At 42.2% G+C, this 18,961-nt stretch overlaps 1 protein-coding gene across 3 annotated transcripts in view; it reads left to right on the top strand.

Moving 5' to 3' along the window:
- OSBPL2 (oxysterol binding protein like 2) overlaps positions 1 to 18,961 on the top strand; it is a 279,173-nt gene that overhangs the window by 151,062 nt on the left and 109,150 nt on the right. For all 3 annotated transcript variants that reach the window (XM_069243148.1, XM_069243150.1, XM_069243149.1), the window contains exons 4-5: positions 5,265 to 5,340; positions 16,769 to 16,903. In XM_069243148.1, the coding sequence (XP_069099249.1) occupies positions 5,265 to 5,340; positions 16,769 to 16,903 (211 nt within the window). The remainder of the gene's footprint in view (positions 1 to 5,264; positions 5,341 to 16,768; positions 16,904 to 18,961) is intronic.

The raw sequence follows: 18,961 nt of genomic DNA on the forward strand, positions 1-18,961 counted from the left end.
CCATGGGAGTATTCATGAGGTGAGGAATCCACAGGTAGCTAATGTATCCACCAGAAAAGTCGTTACCGAAGGTAAGTAACTCGTTCATTCTACCCATAGGGCAGAGTTGGCAGCATTTCAGCCATGTAAATCTTTATCAGATATTTAAAATGGCTTTTTCCAACAAATGTATGCAATGTTTCTTGCTCCACTATACACTGGGTGTTTTCAAGCAATGGTGTACAATATGTAGCCATCTAAACTTTGGGAGGAAAATTCTGCTAATCTAAGGTTAACATTTTGCACATATCAAACAATTTTTAGGCGATTTCCAACAGAAAGGTAACTTTTTCTTTCTTTAAAAAAAAAAAACTAAGACTTTGCTTTTCTTTGCGTTTTTTACTTTAAGTAATGTTTCTCAGTATATTCGTTTAGAACATTTAATTTATTTTAGGCCAAAGTGAGTCCAATCCAATACAATTAGAGCGAAGCACAAAGAAGTGGTTGGAATCTGAACATTTTCAACTTGGTTGAAAAGCTCACAATAGAACAAAAGTAATTGGGAAAGTCACTTAAGTACAAAGATGAAACCAATGGAGCTAAAATGAATCCCTGTTTAAAGACATTTTTAGTTATAATTGGCTTCAAGAGCTCCCTGTCTTTCGCTGCCCCCAACAGGACTTTACACCAGCTGGATGTGTGCAACCCCGTTATTAGCATCAGAAAGGTTGCATGTAAACTCATCCTTGCTAGTTTTCCTAAAAGAAGGGACTGATCAAAAGCCATGAAAAAGTCAAAAAAATCAGCACAAACATAGGTTGAGTTTTCAGCTTTGCATATTTATTCAGAATTGTTTGAAGAACTCCTGTATTATCCTTTGTAGAGTGAATCCTTCTATGTCCAAATTATTCACACTGTAAAATACTTTGTCATTCTGACCAGTCGCAAATATTTGCGTCCATTTAGCAAAGGTTTTGCCTACGGTGGCCAATAAAGCTATCTGCCTGTAGTTAGTCTTGGGACTTATTTCTGGGTCCTTTTTTATATAAAGGTAGAATTACACCCCTTGTCTAAGATGCAGATTTATAGCCAAAACGATAAGTCTGCAACTACGGGTTCTAGGATATTTCCTGTCTTTCCCATTCTGTTCCAGTACAGATATGGGAATTTAGCCGGGTTCCCAACGCTCTTAAATACTTTGTGAATTATGTGTTCTTTTTAATCAGTAGAGCCAAGGGAGCAAAATAATGAAAACTGGACATGTCCTCTGTTCACCGTGCTTTAATTGGTAGGTTGAAGTGAGTTAAATTGCCCTTGTATAATTGGCACTTGTATATAATTCTTTATTATTGGCACTCATATAACAGCACCCATTCGTCCTAGATAATGGCGACAGCAGAACATTTTGATCTCATTTGTCACTGAGTTGCTCTAATTTGACAAAATGTCATCAAGTTTATTTCCTCCACAATCTCATGCCAGAGAACATCTACCTGTGAGTGTATTTTTTTTTTTTTTTTTCTGCTCCGTCACGTCTTCAGTGGTTTAACTTTGTGAACCCTTAATAAACAGGGGCATAACAATTGCTTGGGAATCAGTGAGTTTAACTCCCTTAAGATTCTGTTCTCCAAGGAAACGCGAGATATTTTTAACCTACTATCACAATTCGTTTCCCCTAAGTGAACCACTGAGACCATCATTTGTATACAGCACTCATAAATATCAGTGATACTCATTCAACAATCCCACTGAAGAAGCTGGGTACCCAGTCCTCTACCTGAGTGATGGCTTTAACGTTTCAGAATACCCTTCCATTTTTTGCAACTTCATCCAAACTGCTTTCAGGATTTTAAGTTTTGTTTTCTTCATAGAGGACCGTGTAGCTTCACTGTGAGTATACCATGATCACTTGATGTGTTCTAGATTGATACCGTCCAAAGCTAGGTTAAAAAGAGCATAATTGCAGGCTGTATAATTGATTATTGAAGAGCTAGTTGGAACATATCTAGTGGGTTTTGCCATAAAATATTCATCAAAAAGCCCAATAATAATTATGAACCTAAGTCCCTTAATTTGGACAGACAAATAGTCTCATTTATCCGCCTTCTCTGGGTTTGGCTAAATGGTTGATAAAATGGTCCAAGATTGCTCAATTTCCTTGTCTCTAAATATTTAAATAAGAGAATTTGAACATTTAATGTTGAAATCTCCTGACATTATTAACCAGTTTGAAAGTAGTAGAGGAAATTAAAAAAATCCAGAGATCTGCCTAACGTTCTTGCTCCTACCAAGGTGAGTAGTAAATACTCAAAATCAGACACCGCGTTGGTTGGACTAACAAGGAATTTATGTAGGTTAGCTTCAGGCCTTGAATATTTCTATCATTATATGTGATGTTTGATAATTCCACGTATATTTTCTGTATAGTAGAATTGAAAGCCTACCACTTACATGCCTCTTGATTTTTAAGTGTTTCAGAATCACAGATCACATAATAGTTCTCTACCATGACCCACTCTCGACGGTCCACAGTTCTTGAGGCAGGTTATGTCTACATCAAAGCAGCGTATCTACTGCAGTTTACCAGACCAGGTAGTTAGAAAAGGGCTAAAAATGTCTTTTGGGAACCGGGTGCAGAATTAAAAAAGTTTAGTCTACATCAATGAATACTTCAAGAGGCGGTATGCAAAACACGTATAGTGCCCCGGCTAAAGATAGCCATTGGAAGCAAGTCAGTGTCTCATCTGCAGTGGTGACCATGCATGTGGTCTTGGTAACACGGGCGTTCTTGAAATAAGCATGTGGGGGCCTCACACAATCAGCCAGTGCTTAATTTGTGCAGGTGATGGCAAGCAAGGGAAGGCACCTGCGCTCTATTTTGTGCGCCTGAACTTACTTATCAACATTCAACTTCGACTCAGAGCAAGACAGACAGAACAAAAAAGGAAGAAGAGAAAATTAAGAACACATTGCCTAAGAAATAAACCTGGAAAAGTGAGATAAAGAAACAGGAGGTGTAAGCGGTGGATGAAAGAGGCATTGGAATGAAGATTAGGTTGTATTCGTCTCTGGCCAATTCCAGCTTTCGTGAGGGACAACAGCAGGCTCATCAGAAACAATTTGTTCCCTGCCTCAGCTGACTGCCAGAGGTCTCCTCCTCTGCCCCCTGTTCGGGAGTTTCAAACTGTAATGGTAGCATACTCCGCAATCTTTTCCCTGTTGACCTTTCTTTTGTCCCTGTTGTATATACTCATCTAGAAACATTTCTCTCTCTTGCTACATAGCATTGCTACATAGCATAGCACACTCTAATTATGCTTCCTGATTATAGACTGTTATCTGGGTGTAAATGTTCTTCTGAGTTACCGTATCTGGTTATACTTGGTATTGTCTTATCTCTCTCGCTCTGGTTTTGGCCAACATCTGCCCCTCTTCTCTTTATTGTGATTGGCAGGCTGTGATTGAATGATAACCACCCTAGTGAGTGGATAGTTAAAAATCTAATATTTTTAATGTATGATTTTGTTGTATGTTAATGAGGAAATAGCAGTAGATATTTGGATTAGGCCTACACAGCTCTGGCACTATATAAACGCCTGCTTAGTTTTCCATCACTTTTTAATTGAAACAGGTTTTTGAATGTGCTTTATCTTTGTTACCTTTGGTTTGAAAGTTATGGTTTTTTTTGTTTTGTTTTTTAAAAAGTATCGTTCATTATTTGATTTCAATTCACCTTCCATATAATAGCTTGGTATTTTAGATATTTATGAACGTGTTTTATGAAGGTTTAAATGGACTTGTGAGCTGATTAAACTCGTACTTAGAAGTGTATTTTTGCCTGCAATGTCAGAGGAGCCTTTGAGTTAATAGAACTGAACATAGTAGCATAATTATAGATATTTTTGTGCACAAGAATGCTACATTTTCTTCGAACTACTTTTCCTTCATTGGCCTACACTCCGCTTCCAACTGTTAAAGGTCCCTGAAATTATTAGAAAATAGCCAATGTCTTCTTCAAATGGATCAGTGTGTTTTGGATAAGATAACTTCTCATTGATGAAAGTATCTGTCCACCAGAGTGGGCTAAGAAGAAAATGGCCACTCCCATTGCTTCCCCGTCTTCCAATATTCCACTAATCACTGCCGTTGCGTCCCCATCTAACCATATTGCCCAAAACACATATCCTAGGAACAACGAACACAGCTGGAGAGAGTAGGCAAGTGATTAAATGCGACACCAAGGCAGTTCCCTCAACACCATCGGCTTCCTGGTGTTTTTTTCACCAGAACACCACAGCACCTGAAGGAAGCAATCCTTGAAGGAGATGGAACAGTTCACTCTCTCTAATAGCCCAACATTATAAATAAAACCGTACCTGCGAAGAGCAGGCAAGGAAAAGGCTTGTCTACAGCTCTTTTTGTCTTTGTAGAACCTGAGTACTTTGAGAGCTGTCAACGGATGTGGGGACAACTTCCCAGTAAGCACCTCCTCGATCTAGCAAATGTAACAGAGGATTGCTCGGAGAAGAGGGAGAATCTTCTCCACTCCGGGCCAGATATATTCTTTGAATCTCAAACAGTGAGGGAGCTTAAATAACGCCAAAAGAGCTTCTGACTTCTCACCCGTTTTTAGATTATGTACAGGGGCTCGGCAATAGTGCATTTTACTGGGGCTAACAAGCTTCAGGATTGTGACAACAAACAGCAAATGCATCCTAAAACCACATTGTTCAGCGTAGTTTAATTCTAAATTCCCAGTCACCACCACAACAGTAGAAATGTGTGACATGGTTTGCATCACACTTCCATCCCCTTTAAATTTCTATGGAGCTATTTAATGTCATTGTGGGCTAAACCTTAGATGGTAGAATGATTTCCAGTTACATGGCAGACACATTATCCAAATTCATGTAACCAAACTGTTGAAAATTAGTAGAAACCATTAGAGTAGGTTGTAAGTGTAAGTATTAAATAAATTACCTGCTAAACTTTCTTTTGCTCTACTTGTAATTGTTTTTTCCTGCCTATGTAGTACAGTCTGATTAAAATTCTTGTTTGCCATACAGTCACATGGTGTAAAGGTGCCACCATGTGTTGCTATATCTGATGTGTGTCTCTAAAGCTGATAAGTTGTACTCCATATTGCAACATGCATTTTATCCCTATGTTTTTGTCTGGCCTTTGTCTCGTTCTCTCCATTTTCTTTACTCTGCATAGCAGGTTCTAACAAAGGCGTTTTGTCACAAAATGTTCTGATCTTCTGCTTTTTCTTCCCCTCTCTGCAGAACATCGTTACCAGCACCCATGTTTTCCAGAAGTGATTTTAGTATCTGGAGTATATTGAAAAAATGCATTGGATTGGTATGTGTTTGAACGCTTTTTCTCACCATCAGCTCCTCTCACCAAGAACTTTATTACTTTTTGTTTATAAACCTTTGATTTCATGCCTGATTGAATATCCACCAAAATAAGCAATTTTCTGAATTTGTATGCAAGCCGCCTTTATGAAATTTTTCAAGCATGTCAAAAATATACAAAAGCTTTCATTGCTGTACATTATGCATGTGGATATTACTCCCCTTTACAGTTTAAACTAGAAAAGGATTGGAGGTATCAGACTATGAAACCGTTATGTTAATTTCCGACGTTTACGTTTTACCACAGGTTTCTAACCTTGTGAATATCCCCATGTGCCAGGCTAGATCTGGAGCTTTTTCTCAGCAATTCCCTCATGTGTCGATCAGTGGTGTCGCGCAGCACCGTGTCGCACCTGTCCTGCTCAACCCCGCGCTTCCCTGCCTCGGAAGTGAAGGCCCCTACGTAGCCTCCACCTCTGCATGCTGACGTCCGTTCTTTTTTGTTTCCGTGCTTTCTGACTCTGATCTGGGTCTTATTCTGATGAAATCTGTAAGGCTTAACAGACTACGGGCCTGATGTAGATATTGGCGGATGACTTACTCATTCACAGTGGTGAAGAATATCCTGTCCGCCAGTATATAAATCCCATTATATCCTGTGGGATTTAGATGTTGGCGGACGGGATAACCGTCACCGTTGTGACAATGTAACTTGTCCGTCAATATCTAAATCAGGCCGTAAATGTTTTAACTCTTTTGCAAGTGGGCAAGGAACATGTCCCTTTGAGGATTGCCATAAAAAAATGTCAGTGATAGGCCCTCACAAGGCCTCTCTCTGATGTTGTGGCACCTCACTCAAAATGACGCTGTGCGGCGACTGTGCTCAGATAAATACGAAGGCCATCCAGCACTGCGAGGCCAAGCGCTACATCAAGGAGAATCATCGAAAGGCTAGAAAGGACCAGTCTCACTTGAAGTTGAGGACGTGGTTGCAGTTCCGCGAGGTGTCGACGTCCATGTTAATCAGGTAAGTCCAAAAAAAGAAGAAAAAAAACTGCTCCTGCGTGTCCTGTCACTCTTAACCATGAGGAGTCACCCAGACGTCTAGGTACCTCAAAGTTATGGTCTCAGTCTCCAGTCCCTGCTTTAATACCAATTCATCCGAGGTCCCTATGTACATTAGCGATGCCACAGCAGACCCAGGCCTTCAAGAAGGCCTGGCTATGTAACCCATGTACAACTCCAGATCCCACTGGAGCACCTTCGGAACCTATGGATCCGAGGGGGCTTCCTGTTTTTAGCTGGTGGATCTGTCCCCAATGCTGACAGTGCCTCTCAACTCTACCCTGGGGTGAGCCCCGACTCCGGGACTGATGTCTGTCCTGACTAGTCACACTGTGCTACGACTGACACCAAGGTGCTGAGTTCAGACACCAAAGCAGCTGATGCCGGAAGTGGGGCAGATAATCATTTCGGACTCAGAAGTTAATCCACTGCAACCATGATCAATGTGCCCCTCACCCGACCTCTGACTCATTTGGATTTGGAGACGCTTGCTCTGAATTACAGATTTTCAGCACAAGATGTTGAAATCAATGACCATTCCCAACCATATGATGTAGTGACATTTTCTAGACCTGCCAGAGATCTTGACACTTCCCCAGACAGTGGCCTCCACTCGCCTACTCCTGTCCCTTCCACTTAAAAATCTGCCTCCTTCGCCATGATGATTAGGAGAGCAGCAGAAATTTTTGGTTTACAGTAACCAACCATGGACATAAAAACAAGCATATTAACCAAGGTTCTGAAACCAGGCCAGACTTTGTGGGAACCTCCTCTGTCCTTCAGCGAGGTACTGGCTGACACACTGCTGGGCACTTACACAAAATCAGAATCTTGCCCTCCAATAAAAATAGCAAGGAAGCATAGGCCTGCTCCTGGTGACCCATCTTTTCTTCTTCAGAACCCAATGCCAGAGAACCTAGAAATCCAGGCATCCACCAGCAGCCCAGCCCTAACGCGGTTCCAACCACCCCATCAGACAGAATTGGAACGTATGGAGACATTTGACAAATACATGTTTTTTCAGCTATCCTTGTCCTCAGGGAGTCATAGAGAGGGTTTAGACATCAGAAGTCTGATCTGGTTGTTTCTCTCGTTCTTTCTGGTTCTGAAGAGGAACGGAGCACTCTGCCATTCCAGATCTTTGCCTTCTCAACCTCTTCCTGAGGGAGGACAATTTCCAAATGCTCACCCTGGCCCAGTTTCTGGCTACCCTGATTCCAAGAGACTGAAAAGTACAGTTAGTCTTGCAGGACACCTATTTTCTCAGCCTATTTCTGCAGTAATGGGGGTGCAACTTGCGGTTTCCGGTAGGCCACAAGCAGTTTGAGTTTTCATTGCACCTTTTCGACTTCACCTTTGATTTGTTGATGTTGGTCTCTGCCTGTCTTTGGAAGCTGGGAATACCTGTCTTCTAATATCTGGGTGACTAGTAGCTGAAGGCGAGCTCGCCTCAAACAGCCGTGGACCCCCTCCAGACAATGGCCAGTCTGTTTAAATCTCTAGGTTTCTTTCCTCCAACATATCAGTCACACCAGACTCCTCCTCAGAGGCTCCACCTTATTTGAGCAGTTCTGGACACAGTGCCTTTCTAAGCCTTTCTTCCACCACACCAAGCCTCAGGTTGCTTTCCAGATATAGCCTTTGTGTAGTGATACTTCTCACAGCAGGTAGCAATGGGACTTCTGCAACCTGGAGCACCCGCAACAGAGAAGCAGTGGGTTTCTGTACCTGGGTGCCGTCAGCCTAACTGAAGGAGTAATCATGGACAGACCAAAGGGCAGGCCCCATCTAGAAATGTCCTTACTTCACTCAAAGCAAGCCACAGACACACCCGTCACCATTACCATCCACCAAATGGCAATGCTCAGGAAAGCTAATCAGCTCCTTGCTTACGAAATGCCTTATGGAATTTCTAAAGGTAGTCCTGAATCCATCCTTCTCAAATAAGCGTGTGGCTCGCATCCCACCTACAAGCATACAGTCAATATACTTTTGTTATCTGGGAGAATAGTCCTCACCCTCCACCTAACGCTGTCCCAGGACAGGGGCATCCAAAATGGATCCCACTCGCCCTTTTACTAACTCTTACACACAGCTTATTGCCACGTGTTAAACGCATTATACAGGCATGCCACAAGTACGTGGGATGCCAGCACAAGTTCTGTGCGTACACATAATAGCAGTACTTTACTCAAGTGGACCTTTAAGCCTCACTCCTTGTGACATTGATAAAAGGTCTAGTTACTACAGATTTTCTCTAAAACCACTTTATGCTGCCATCACTGCTCTAGATGCTGATCCAGGACATGAACAGTAGGTTGTGGCCCACAATGAGGCACACTCGATGCGTCCCTTTGGGTCACAGGACAGACCCAGGAAGTCTCCTAGTCAGGGAAAGGGTTAGGCCTCTCTGCACTCACACCAGGGCCAAAATAAGTAATAGTACAGATGGTTCAAATACTGAATGAATGGGGAAACTTTTAAATTAGCGGTTGGAAGCAGGTGGTGTTGTCTTACTTGAAACCATTCACTGTAATATAATGGTTCTGCTTTCAGAGTAATGAACACAAGGAGTAACTGATGCATAGCAGTTGTACTGTTCAGTGAGCTCATCCACCCTGGGGATGTGGTAATCATCACACCCAGTTGCTTTATTTGGTTTATAAAACTCCCTTTAAAATTGAACAGACCAATCTAGTTTTTAGATTCATCGAATATGTCTTGAGCATTTACTGATTACTTCATTTTTCCCTCAATTATAGCTTTTTTAAATAAATGTTTAATTTTTTGGCTTGTCAATTTCAATATAGTATCCTATCCGGGTGCAAGAGCATCACATCTTCTCTGATACCCAAGTGAGGGGTCTTACGAGAGCACGTCTGTGTTCCCCTAAACTGATTCCTTTAACTTGCTTAAGAGCTGGCTGCTCTGTCATGTTGATTCTTAGATATGAGAGATAATTTCCTGTTGCTCTCTTTGTACTGAGTCAGCACCTTGATGCAACCATTGGGTAGAATAGTCCAGTACGTAATTGAACACTTGTGTGTCGCTCACAAAGCAGTGTAAAGTCAAGGACTTCAAGTAAATGAAGAATACACTTCATGTAATGAATATAATATCTTTATTTGGAGGACCTTCTCAATTGTAGGTCCTTTTCAAAATTGAACAGTTCTTGAGTGAAGACTCCGCTTCACTGAAAAGTCGAGGAAAGGGTTAACTAGATACTTGAAATTTGTGGCAACAGTGCTGGTGCTGCTGTATTGGCGTATCTATATCAATGTGCCTGAACCAGGTACCCCACCAATTCTTTTGTTAACATGCCTTTCCCTAGATTCTCTCTTGTCTCCATTTGTGTAATATCTACTTTAGTTGCTCGGCAGTGATACATTGCTTGCCAATTCATATACCCTCTCGAATGATTTCACAAACAATAGTGAAGGTTAGTGCTATTTTACGAGGTGCTCAACATCTGGAGTAAGCAGTATCTAAAGTTTGATGTTGCCGATATCTTTCCTTTTAAGAAGCTACTGACAAGTTATTGATGAAGTTGGGAAGAAGACCTTCCAATAAGTTATGTTCTTGCTTTAGGATATGATTTATTCCACTTCAGAGTCACCTAGAATTTAATTGCCTTTGAGAATTTAAGGACCTTGATGTCCCAGTGTGGCTCTCAGAACAATCAGGCTACCACAGAACACTTACGGGCTTTGCCCAAGTTTCATTCTCTAAACTAGCCAAATTCATCACACAAAATGACTCCTGAAGCTCACATTCTTTGTGATGGTAGTCCTTTCAAGATCCACCTCAAAGTACACCAGCAATCAGTGGCTTTCCAGCGAGGTATGTGCTACATAAGTGCAGCTTAATTGTCTCAATCCGGGCCTGTACCTCTTCAGCAAAATGCTACATCAGCTGTCTACAGTGGTGGGCCTACTAATTAGGCTTATAGAGCCATAATAAAATCACCTAGGGTCACCAGACATAAACCAATGTTTTACTTCAACTTTTGTACAGATAACAGCTGTAAACTCTTAATAATGACTGCCCACCACGGGTAGCCAGATCACTCTGTGTATGACCTTTGGCCTCATGCAGAAGGTTTGACCAGGCCCTGTCCCCAGCCCACTGCTGACATCCAACCCCAAATACACGCAATCTTCCCCTTGCTCCTTCATTGCCTGCTGACTTTTATTCCCTACTGATGTGTAGGCATTTTGTGTTCTCTGCAGTCGGAGGCCTGTGTCTTAAAGATGGATGCAACCTAACGTATAGGTTAGCTCTCCAAACAGGTAAGACCTCTGTAACATGGCTGGTATCTCCGACCGTCTTAAACTGTAACATACATATATTCTACAAAATACCTTCACTTTAAGGACATGAGACTCTAAAATTCTTCCTCCAGTCTCTTCCAAGTAGATTTTCAGCCACTTTGTATGATTCTGACTCGAAAGGGTTGTTAGAAAAATGCAAGGAAGCAAATCTTACAGATAAAGGAGAGGTGCTTTATACAGTTTGGAAAATATGTTGTAATATTTAACTTGCAGCTGACCTTGAAACACTCCCGGGGGGCGGGAAGGGGTGTGGTGTGCAGGAGATTGCGCTCGCTTCTCACCCAGTCAGCTGTAGAAAGCGGGTATTTACTTGTCACGTATTTGACACTTAACTAGCTGCCATTACTGCATGCACAAACACTGTGCGGGCCAACGGTGCCCAGAAAAGTATTGATATTGAATGAGCACCGCCAGGGGCACTGCTCTACACCCATACAAAATTCAGCCAAGCTCTTCAGTCCTGCAATCTGAAATAATCGTTTGTTTTAGCTCACCTATCAATTAAATACGCCTACATAGTGATGATTTCGTAATTGACACCCATTAATAATCTAGATTGCCTTATCCCTATAGATATGCATTTGGAAATTGAAATGATTATGTGCTCAGGGCAGTGACATAATGAAAATAAGAAAATGGTAGCTGTCTAAAACGATGGTGTTATCGTAAAAGTAACATTTATATTTCTCCACCAAGTAAAAGTAACATTGATATTTCTCCTCCAAACTCATATCTCCCCCCCCCCCCCCCCCGCCCCATCCGCCATGGCTTTTAAACAAAATCTGGTCATTAAAAAAACAATTAAGAAAAAAAGTAGAATTTACAATAAAAGTTGCAGTGATATCTGTTTTAATTGTGAAGTTTTAGTGTGGACCATGTGTGTATTGTTGTCCACTTGTGCCACTTAGGGGGTTATTACAACTTTGGAGGAGGTGTTAATCCGTCCCAAAAGTGACGGATATACCACCAGCCGTATTACGAGTCCATTATATCCTATGGAACTCGTAATACGGCTTGTGGTATATCCGTCACTTATGGGACGGATTAACACCTCCTCCAAAGTTGTAATAACCCCCTTAGTTTCTGTGGCAATGCAGTAATATAAGGGAAGTGCAGTGCCCACTGCCCGCACTATCGAGCGTTGAAGGTGCCGAGTACCGAGCTACGTAGTCTTGGTTGCAACTCATGCCTTTTTACTCCATCACAGGCCATACCTGCTTGTTTGTCTAACTATTTCAGGTTCCTTGTCATCCCGGGCTAATTTTTGACTGTTTCTATCTTTCTTTTCATCCTTCTTTCCTCCTTTTATTATTTTTTTTCTCTCTTGCTGTGGATCAAGATTGTGAAGAAAAAATAAGAGTCTGTCCCCAAGCGTCAGTGCCGGAGGTCTCCATCTGCAGCCATCAGTTCAAACTAAGCTCTGGACGGGGGAGGTTTATGACCTTAACTAGAATTTTATTGAGATTGTTTCTGAGAGACTCTAAATCATGTTGGTCCATTACGACCTGTTCCATGCCAGGCTTCAAGAATATCCCTTTAAGTTAAATTTACATTCTGTAACTTTAAATACAAGTATGTAAGAAATTGGTTAATTATTTGGGGTGGATGATTGCCCACTTCAAAGAATAGCCACAGCCCTTGTCACTACATTAGTCTGAGCTCAAGCCACGTAAATATGGCAGGCAGGCTTAACTTGGAGCAACGTGTAAAGTATTATGGAGTACTAAAACAGTAGTAGTAGTAAAATCTTTATTCTGATATAATATAAACAAAAGAAACACCAATAAAAACATACAGGCAAATCACCGAGACCATACATAAGTTCAAGATACTAAAATTCACGCGAGATAAAGAGGCATATAAAATATAAATAACACTTACAGGTCCTCCCCTATATGCAATTTAAACAAACACCTATCACATGAAATGTAGAAACATATAAAATATTAAAATCACTTACAGGTCCTCCCCTATTTGCAATTCAAACAAACACATATCACATGAAATGTAAAACATATAAAATATAAAAAATATGTACAGGTCCTAGTCTACGAGCAAATCATCCCAACTGTTTTTTAAAACAGCATCCTTTTACGCCAGGCCACCGCTCCTTTAAAAAAAATGGACCACGGAGCTACATACCTCATAATCATTTAACTGGTGAAGAAAAAGCAAAGCAGCCCTACAATTGAAAAAGCTATCATTTCTTAACAGAGGTACCAAGTCCTATTTTCTTAGAGGTGCATAGTATTTACAGAAGAACATAAAATGTAGCAGCGTTTGTGGGGAGTGCTCATCACAGGTGCAGATACAGATAGTGCTGGAGGAGAACTGTCTTTGAGGAAAGGACTGTAACCAGTGAAGGTGCCCTAGTCTGAAGTGGGTTAAAAGCAATCTCTCCTGCACATTATGTATAAACAATAAATAAGGGGCTGGGCCCGGGCACATTTGTACCATACAGTAATCTTTGACAGTTACCATGACCACTTCATTTGATTCACGAGCTGCCCGCCTTAACTCAAGGAAGCAGTCACATATCCACATTTTGTCTTTTTTTGGTAGTCAAATGTGGATTTTTAAACAAATGTGGGCAACCCACTTCATTCAGAAGTGCTTTGATGTATTTCAGCCATGGGATTGAACAAGCGGGATCACTAAGAAGGCAATCCTGAATTATCAGCTGGTTATGGGCGGCTTCTTTATTAAGCCAAATTGCACACCACAGCTCCAACGGGGTGACGCTAATTATTTCCTATAAGTATTCAAGATCCAATTCCTGATGGACAGAAAAATGGGGAGTAGATGGCGGGACACCCAACAACCGACGACAGAATCGATTTTCCTCTTCCTGAAGGTTCCTGACATCTTTATACCCTCACAACCCCATGCCATAGGTCACAGCTGGCAGACGTTTTCTCTTATAAACCTCCAATATGAGGGCAACCAGCTTCCACCCTATATTGGCGGCCAGGGAGTGGGTAATACCCACTGTACAGACCATGCGTAAAACCCTATTTTTTAAGCAGGGACACCAACTACCTACTTAGTCAAATTCTAGCCCCAGACACGAGAAGGTACCTACTTTTTTTAAAGTTCGTTCTCATATCCTCATAGGGTGCGTCTTGGCATTTTTAGGGCCACAAAGCATTACAAAGGTCTTCACGCAGTTGGTTTCCAGGGGTGTGGGGGGGCAACCCATTTGCAGAAATCTAAATCCTGTAGAATATAATGGGATTTAGATTTTGGCAGACAGGATATCCATCCCTGATGTGACGGAGTAACCCGTCCGCTGAGTTCTAAATCAGGCCCTTAGTCGTTTAAATCCCATCCAACCAAAGGAGTACAATTCTGAGACACCTAGGTCCTCTGTGAGCAGTAGAGACCAGTCCAGGTCCAGTTGCTACTAATCAATGGGTACTTTCAGGAAAATGCTGCTTAAAGCTTGTCTCTCTGCATCCACATAAGTTGGCTGCCTGACCCTTTGAGTTTGTTTCTTTGTCCTGAGTGCAAGGGTAAGTTGTTCCAGTCCTTCAGGACTCCTCTCAGGTCAGATACAACAGATCTTTTGAAGATCCAGAAAGTGCTCTTAAGTGCCACATGTATACCTGTCGCCACCAAAAGGGTAGGGGTGACTCCTGACGCACCCATCAAGTGGGGTAAAAGTTCACAGGGCCAGCCATACCCACTTTTACACTTCTTCCTGTTTGCCTTACTGCAAACAAATGCAAAATGCTATTTGTCACTGTATTTTCTTGATGGCGAAAGTCTTTGTTCACACTGAATTTGAGCTCTGGGGCTAGAGGTGTAAGGGGGGAGTCTACTGTGATAATTCTAGTGTCTCCCCCCCAGCTAACACTTAATTCCAGTTTGACTAGGGGCTGTGCCCACTACAAACCCAGAGGTGTCTTGTCCTATCTGAAGTCTGGTAGGACAAATGCAGAGTCCTTCAGCAACTGGACAGGGGATCAACAAGAAATGTCTTGTAATCCTTGTCTCTTCTTTTGAAGCGTGCTCCAAAGTGCTACATGCAGTGCAGACCTGCCAGGCAGTATTTGACACTGTGCTTTCAAAATGAGACCCACAGCCCCCCAGCCTGAATATTCTACTGAGTTCAGAGGAGTCTTCTGTGTCCATTCAAATTAGCCTGCTTGTTGCTCTTGGGGCACATGTCACACTTTAGTCAAGGCGGAGCACAGGCTGGGAGAAGATGGAGAGTGAATTCAAATTAGCCTTCAGGAGCTTCAGGCAGGAAAAAGGTAATAGTCTAAAAGTTACTTTTCTTTAATTTTGACTACAATCCAAATTCACCATTGCATTGTTTTTTTGTTGTTTTTTTGGGGGGGTTTTACACACATATTTAAAATAGTGTTTAATTTTTTTCCTAGCCACTCTCTTTCCAGTTTGCAACGCTTGAATTTTAATCTGCACTATGGTTTTGTTCATAGGGCAGCTAGGCCTGCCATAGTGAAAAGCATTTTGTGCCTTGTCACTGTAGGGACATGGTTATATTAATGTTCTACAGTTCTCACTTTTAAATACTCTACAACCAACCTTTTAGGCCAGAAGGTTTACGTAGTGGTGATTCATTAATATTTATAAGGGAGATTCTGACCAGTCCAAAAGGGCTATTTTAACAGGCTTCACAAGGTAGGCCTGTAGTCATGTTTATACTGCCTCTGTAATGGGTGACACAATAGGTGCTGCTGTCCATAAGTGACATTTTAACTTGCAGGCCCTAGTTCTACTTTTCACATCATATACTAGGATATGTAAGCATGTTCAGTGCCCCAATTAGGAATAAGCCAATTTTAACTATGTTTACAGGGGTAGCACAGGTACTTTACTACTGGTTAGCAATAGTAAAGCACACAGAGGTTTACAGCAAACAAATACAGGGTCCAGCAAAAGGTGAGAAATCCAGGGAGTCTAGAAAAGGTGGGTTGCCTACACTGTGATTATCCTGAAACCTGTCATGGATCCATCCTTCTAAGACCTGAATTGGAGAACCCTGACCTAAATGGTGTACCCTTATAGTAAGAGCAAAGGATCTACAACTGGTGGCAACATCATTTTCATACTTAATCCAGCTTTTCATGTTCCTGTTAAAAGCCCTCCGCAAGTCTGAAGAAGCCCCCCGACAGGCTCCACCTGCTCAAGAACCACTAAAGTGCAAAGGGTGCTTCATTCACTAGAAACTTGTTGCTCTTCTGCCCCTCCAGCCCCCCCCCATCCCCACAACCATGCTCAATTCTGAAACAAAACATTATGTCAAAGTGTAAATCTGAGTTTTACAATGTAGTAAAAGTTTGTCTTCTTTAAAAATGTGCCTCTAAAATATACTTGTCTCACAGCAATATGGCAGCATAGTTCTGGAAGATGGCAAGCTAAATCTTCAGTTTATTTTTGTACGCGCATGAACCTCTCCCTCAGCTCGCATGCAGAGCCTCCTCTTACAGTCCTGCATGTCATGGTCTGCTGCAGTGAGAAAACAGAACCCGCAGTGTTTTCTCTTTACTTTGCTAGTGAGTTTGGCTCGCGAGGGGTGGTTATCTGCTCTGTGCTCACTAGAATGTTCCTCTAAAGTAGTGAAAAGGTATCTTGCATTTAGCCTTCTATGGAAAGATCTTGACAAATCAGCGTCCGTAGCGATCAAGGTAACTGCGGTGGGAGCAAGGTTTTCCCATTGCAGAAGTTCTGCTGATGGAGAGCAGCAGGAATTAGGACTCCAATGCAGATGTTGTAGAGCTAAGCACACAGAAGGACCTGCACGGAGCACGGCTAATGACACTGAGGCTAAGCATGGCAGTCTTGCCTGCACGCCTCCTGTGGTAGGGGAACACATTCAGCAGGAGCTGCTCTACCTCTCCATCCACCCCCATCTCTCCCTGCTGTGAGTTTCTGGGGATCCATCTCGCTGCACATGCCTGGTGTTTCCTGCAGTCAGTTTTCAGTCTGTTTCAGTGATCACCGTAGCAGCAAGAATATTGATGGTGTCTTTAATGTGTCTGCTGACAGCATTTTTTTTCTCACTAATAGGAATTGTCAAAAATTACAATGCCTATAGCCTTCAATGAGCCCATGAGTTTCCTGCAGAGGATCACGGAGTACATGGAGCACATTTACCTCATCAATAAGGCCTGCTCTCTCTCGGACCCTGTGGCCAGGATGCAGGTGAGTGCGTTTTGGGGGCTTTCCAGGGTTATGCAGTTTTTGTATTTTATAATGTATTTACTACCAACTGAATAGCATCTGGCGTGACCCTCCTAAGGTGACCCTTCGAGCAGATGGTTAGTGTACAGGACAAACTGGGGGGGGGGGGGGGACGTGAGCAGAATCGGCCCTGATTTTTTCCTCGGAATGCAAACATTTTCGTTAAAGAAACCATTGGAAATACATGGTGTGTGCTCGATAAATGCCTTTGAAAGTTTGTTTTGGGCCGTTGATAATGTTTTGTATTCTCGCTAGAAGATACCTGTCTTGAGATGCACTGCAGTGATCGACAGATTGGTGTTAGTCTTACCTCATGTGTGAATAGGAGTGCCTTCTCACAGTGAGAAGACCTCTATCACATTTCGGTAATAGCTTTGAGTGTATACTTGTGCTGTCTGTCTGTCTGACCTTTTATTGGTTGACGTCTAATCTGCAGTCTGGGATCACAGCAACTTGTATCGCGACCCATGTGGCATCAGGCTGTGGTGGTACTGTGGAACCTGAAGTCTCCTCCTCTGTCTGTCTGTCTGTCTGTCGCAGGTGTTCCGAGCTCTCTGGACCAGTGCTGGATTTATATGTCTGGCCACTTCTGCTGGGCTGCGTATCACTAGGGCATTTTTTGATTGAACAGGCTGCTTCCTGTTGCTTTCCATTAAGGTTTCTTCTGTTTCAAAGTTGAAGAACTTTCACAAATGTAACTCTTTACCCAGTGTTTCCTTTGAGTGGCTTTCAGAAAGCAGTGGGTGACCTCACTTGTCTAAACTACTGCTGTGTGTTCTCAAACACTTCTCGAACGCTCTCCACGGGCTCGGCGGTAGTTTCTGTTTTCACCTTTCTGGCTGAGCTTGTTCCGGTTTCTAATTGTGTTAGTACCTGGGTCGAAGTAGCTGTAATGAAACCATGCTCCACCCGATGTGTACAAAATTGAAAAGGGTGACCCAGTAACCCTTGTTACCTAGGTATCAATATATCTAAAAAAAGAACAGTGGTTCCGCTGGATACAGTTAATTGTAGGTTGCTTAATTATTTGGGGTTATTTTAATTTAGGACATATGTCCTACAAGATGTCATGAAAATTAGAAGAGATATCAAAACAAATCTAAGGCAATTGAATTAAATCTTGCATTACATGTATGTACTGGATACTACAAAACGTTAAATGTAACAGAATATTTATATTGAAAAAGAAATACTGTTCTACAAGTATGAGCAACAAAGTTTTATGTTGTAAAAGGTCCTGCAAATCTGAACATTTCATCACAGTAATGGTGTGAATCATACAAACAGCATAATATAAGTGAGGCACATAAATAAGGTGTTCTAATCATTAGTGGAGACCTTTAGTTATAAAGGTGTCGACTTTTCAGCCCCAGCGTATGATTTAACCAGGAACATCATCGGGCAGTGACATTTTGGAGATAGCAACAGTACAGGATAAGGACGAGGTCAGTAGTAAAATGCTCAAAGGGCCAGAATACAGTGGGAGTGGAAACCATTTGTAGAGAAGGCATTACCCTCTTATTTTGTTGTTAAAGTTGTGCTCAATTTAATGTGGGAGGCTTGACAATTTATGGCACCTTAGGCACAGGAAACCCAGTGGACCACAGCCCTCCAGTCCAGCAAACCCAACCTCTCTGGCAACTTTGAACAAGATGCCAGCAATTCATCCGAATGGCTCTTCAACAGTGCCAACATTCTTGCCCCTTCAAGGAGCTCTGCACCCAGAAGATGTAGCAAACTCGCAAGGTGGTTCACTCCCAAACTACACACACTCAAGAGAGAACGCAAAAGATTAAGAAGACAGTGGCGTAGTAGCAAGGACCTCGCAGACTGAACCACCTACAAAGATGCTCTGAACAGATATATTCTCCATCTCAGAAAAGCTAAAAAGGTCGCCCTACTCAGCTGCATCGAGGTGAGCACCAGCTGCCCGAAGGAACTCTTCAAGATCGTGAAAGAGTTCTCGCCCTCAGCCACAAAAAAAACAATCCAACCTACCCTGACCCTCTTCAACTCACT

This window comes from Pleurodeles waltl, chromosome 7 (genome assembly GCF_031143425.1).
Source record: "Pleurodeles waltl isolate 20211129_DDA chromosome 7, aPleWal1.hap1.20221129, whole genome shotgun sequence".
NCBI lineage: Eukaryota > Metazoa > Chordata > Amphibia > Caudata > Salamandridae > Pleurodeles > Pleurodeles waltl.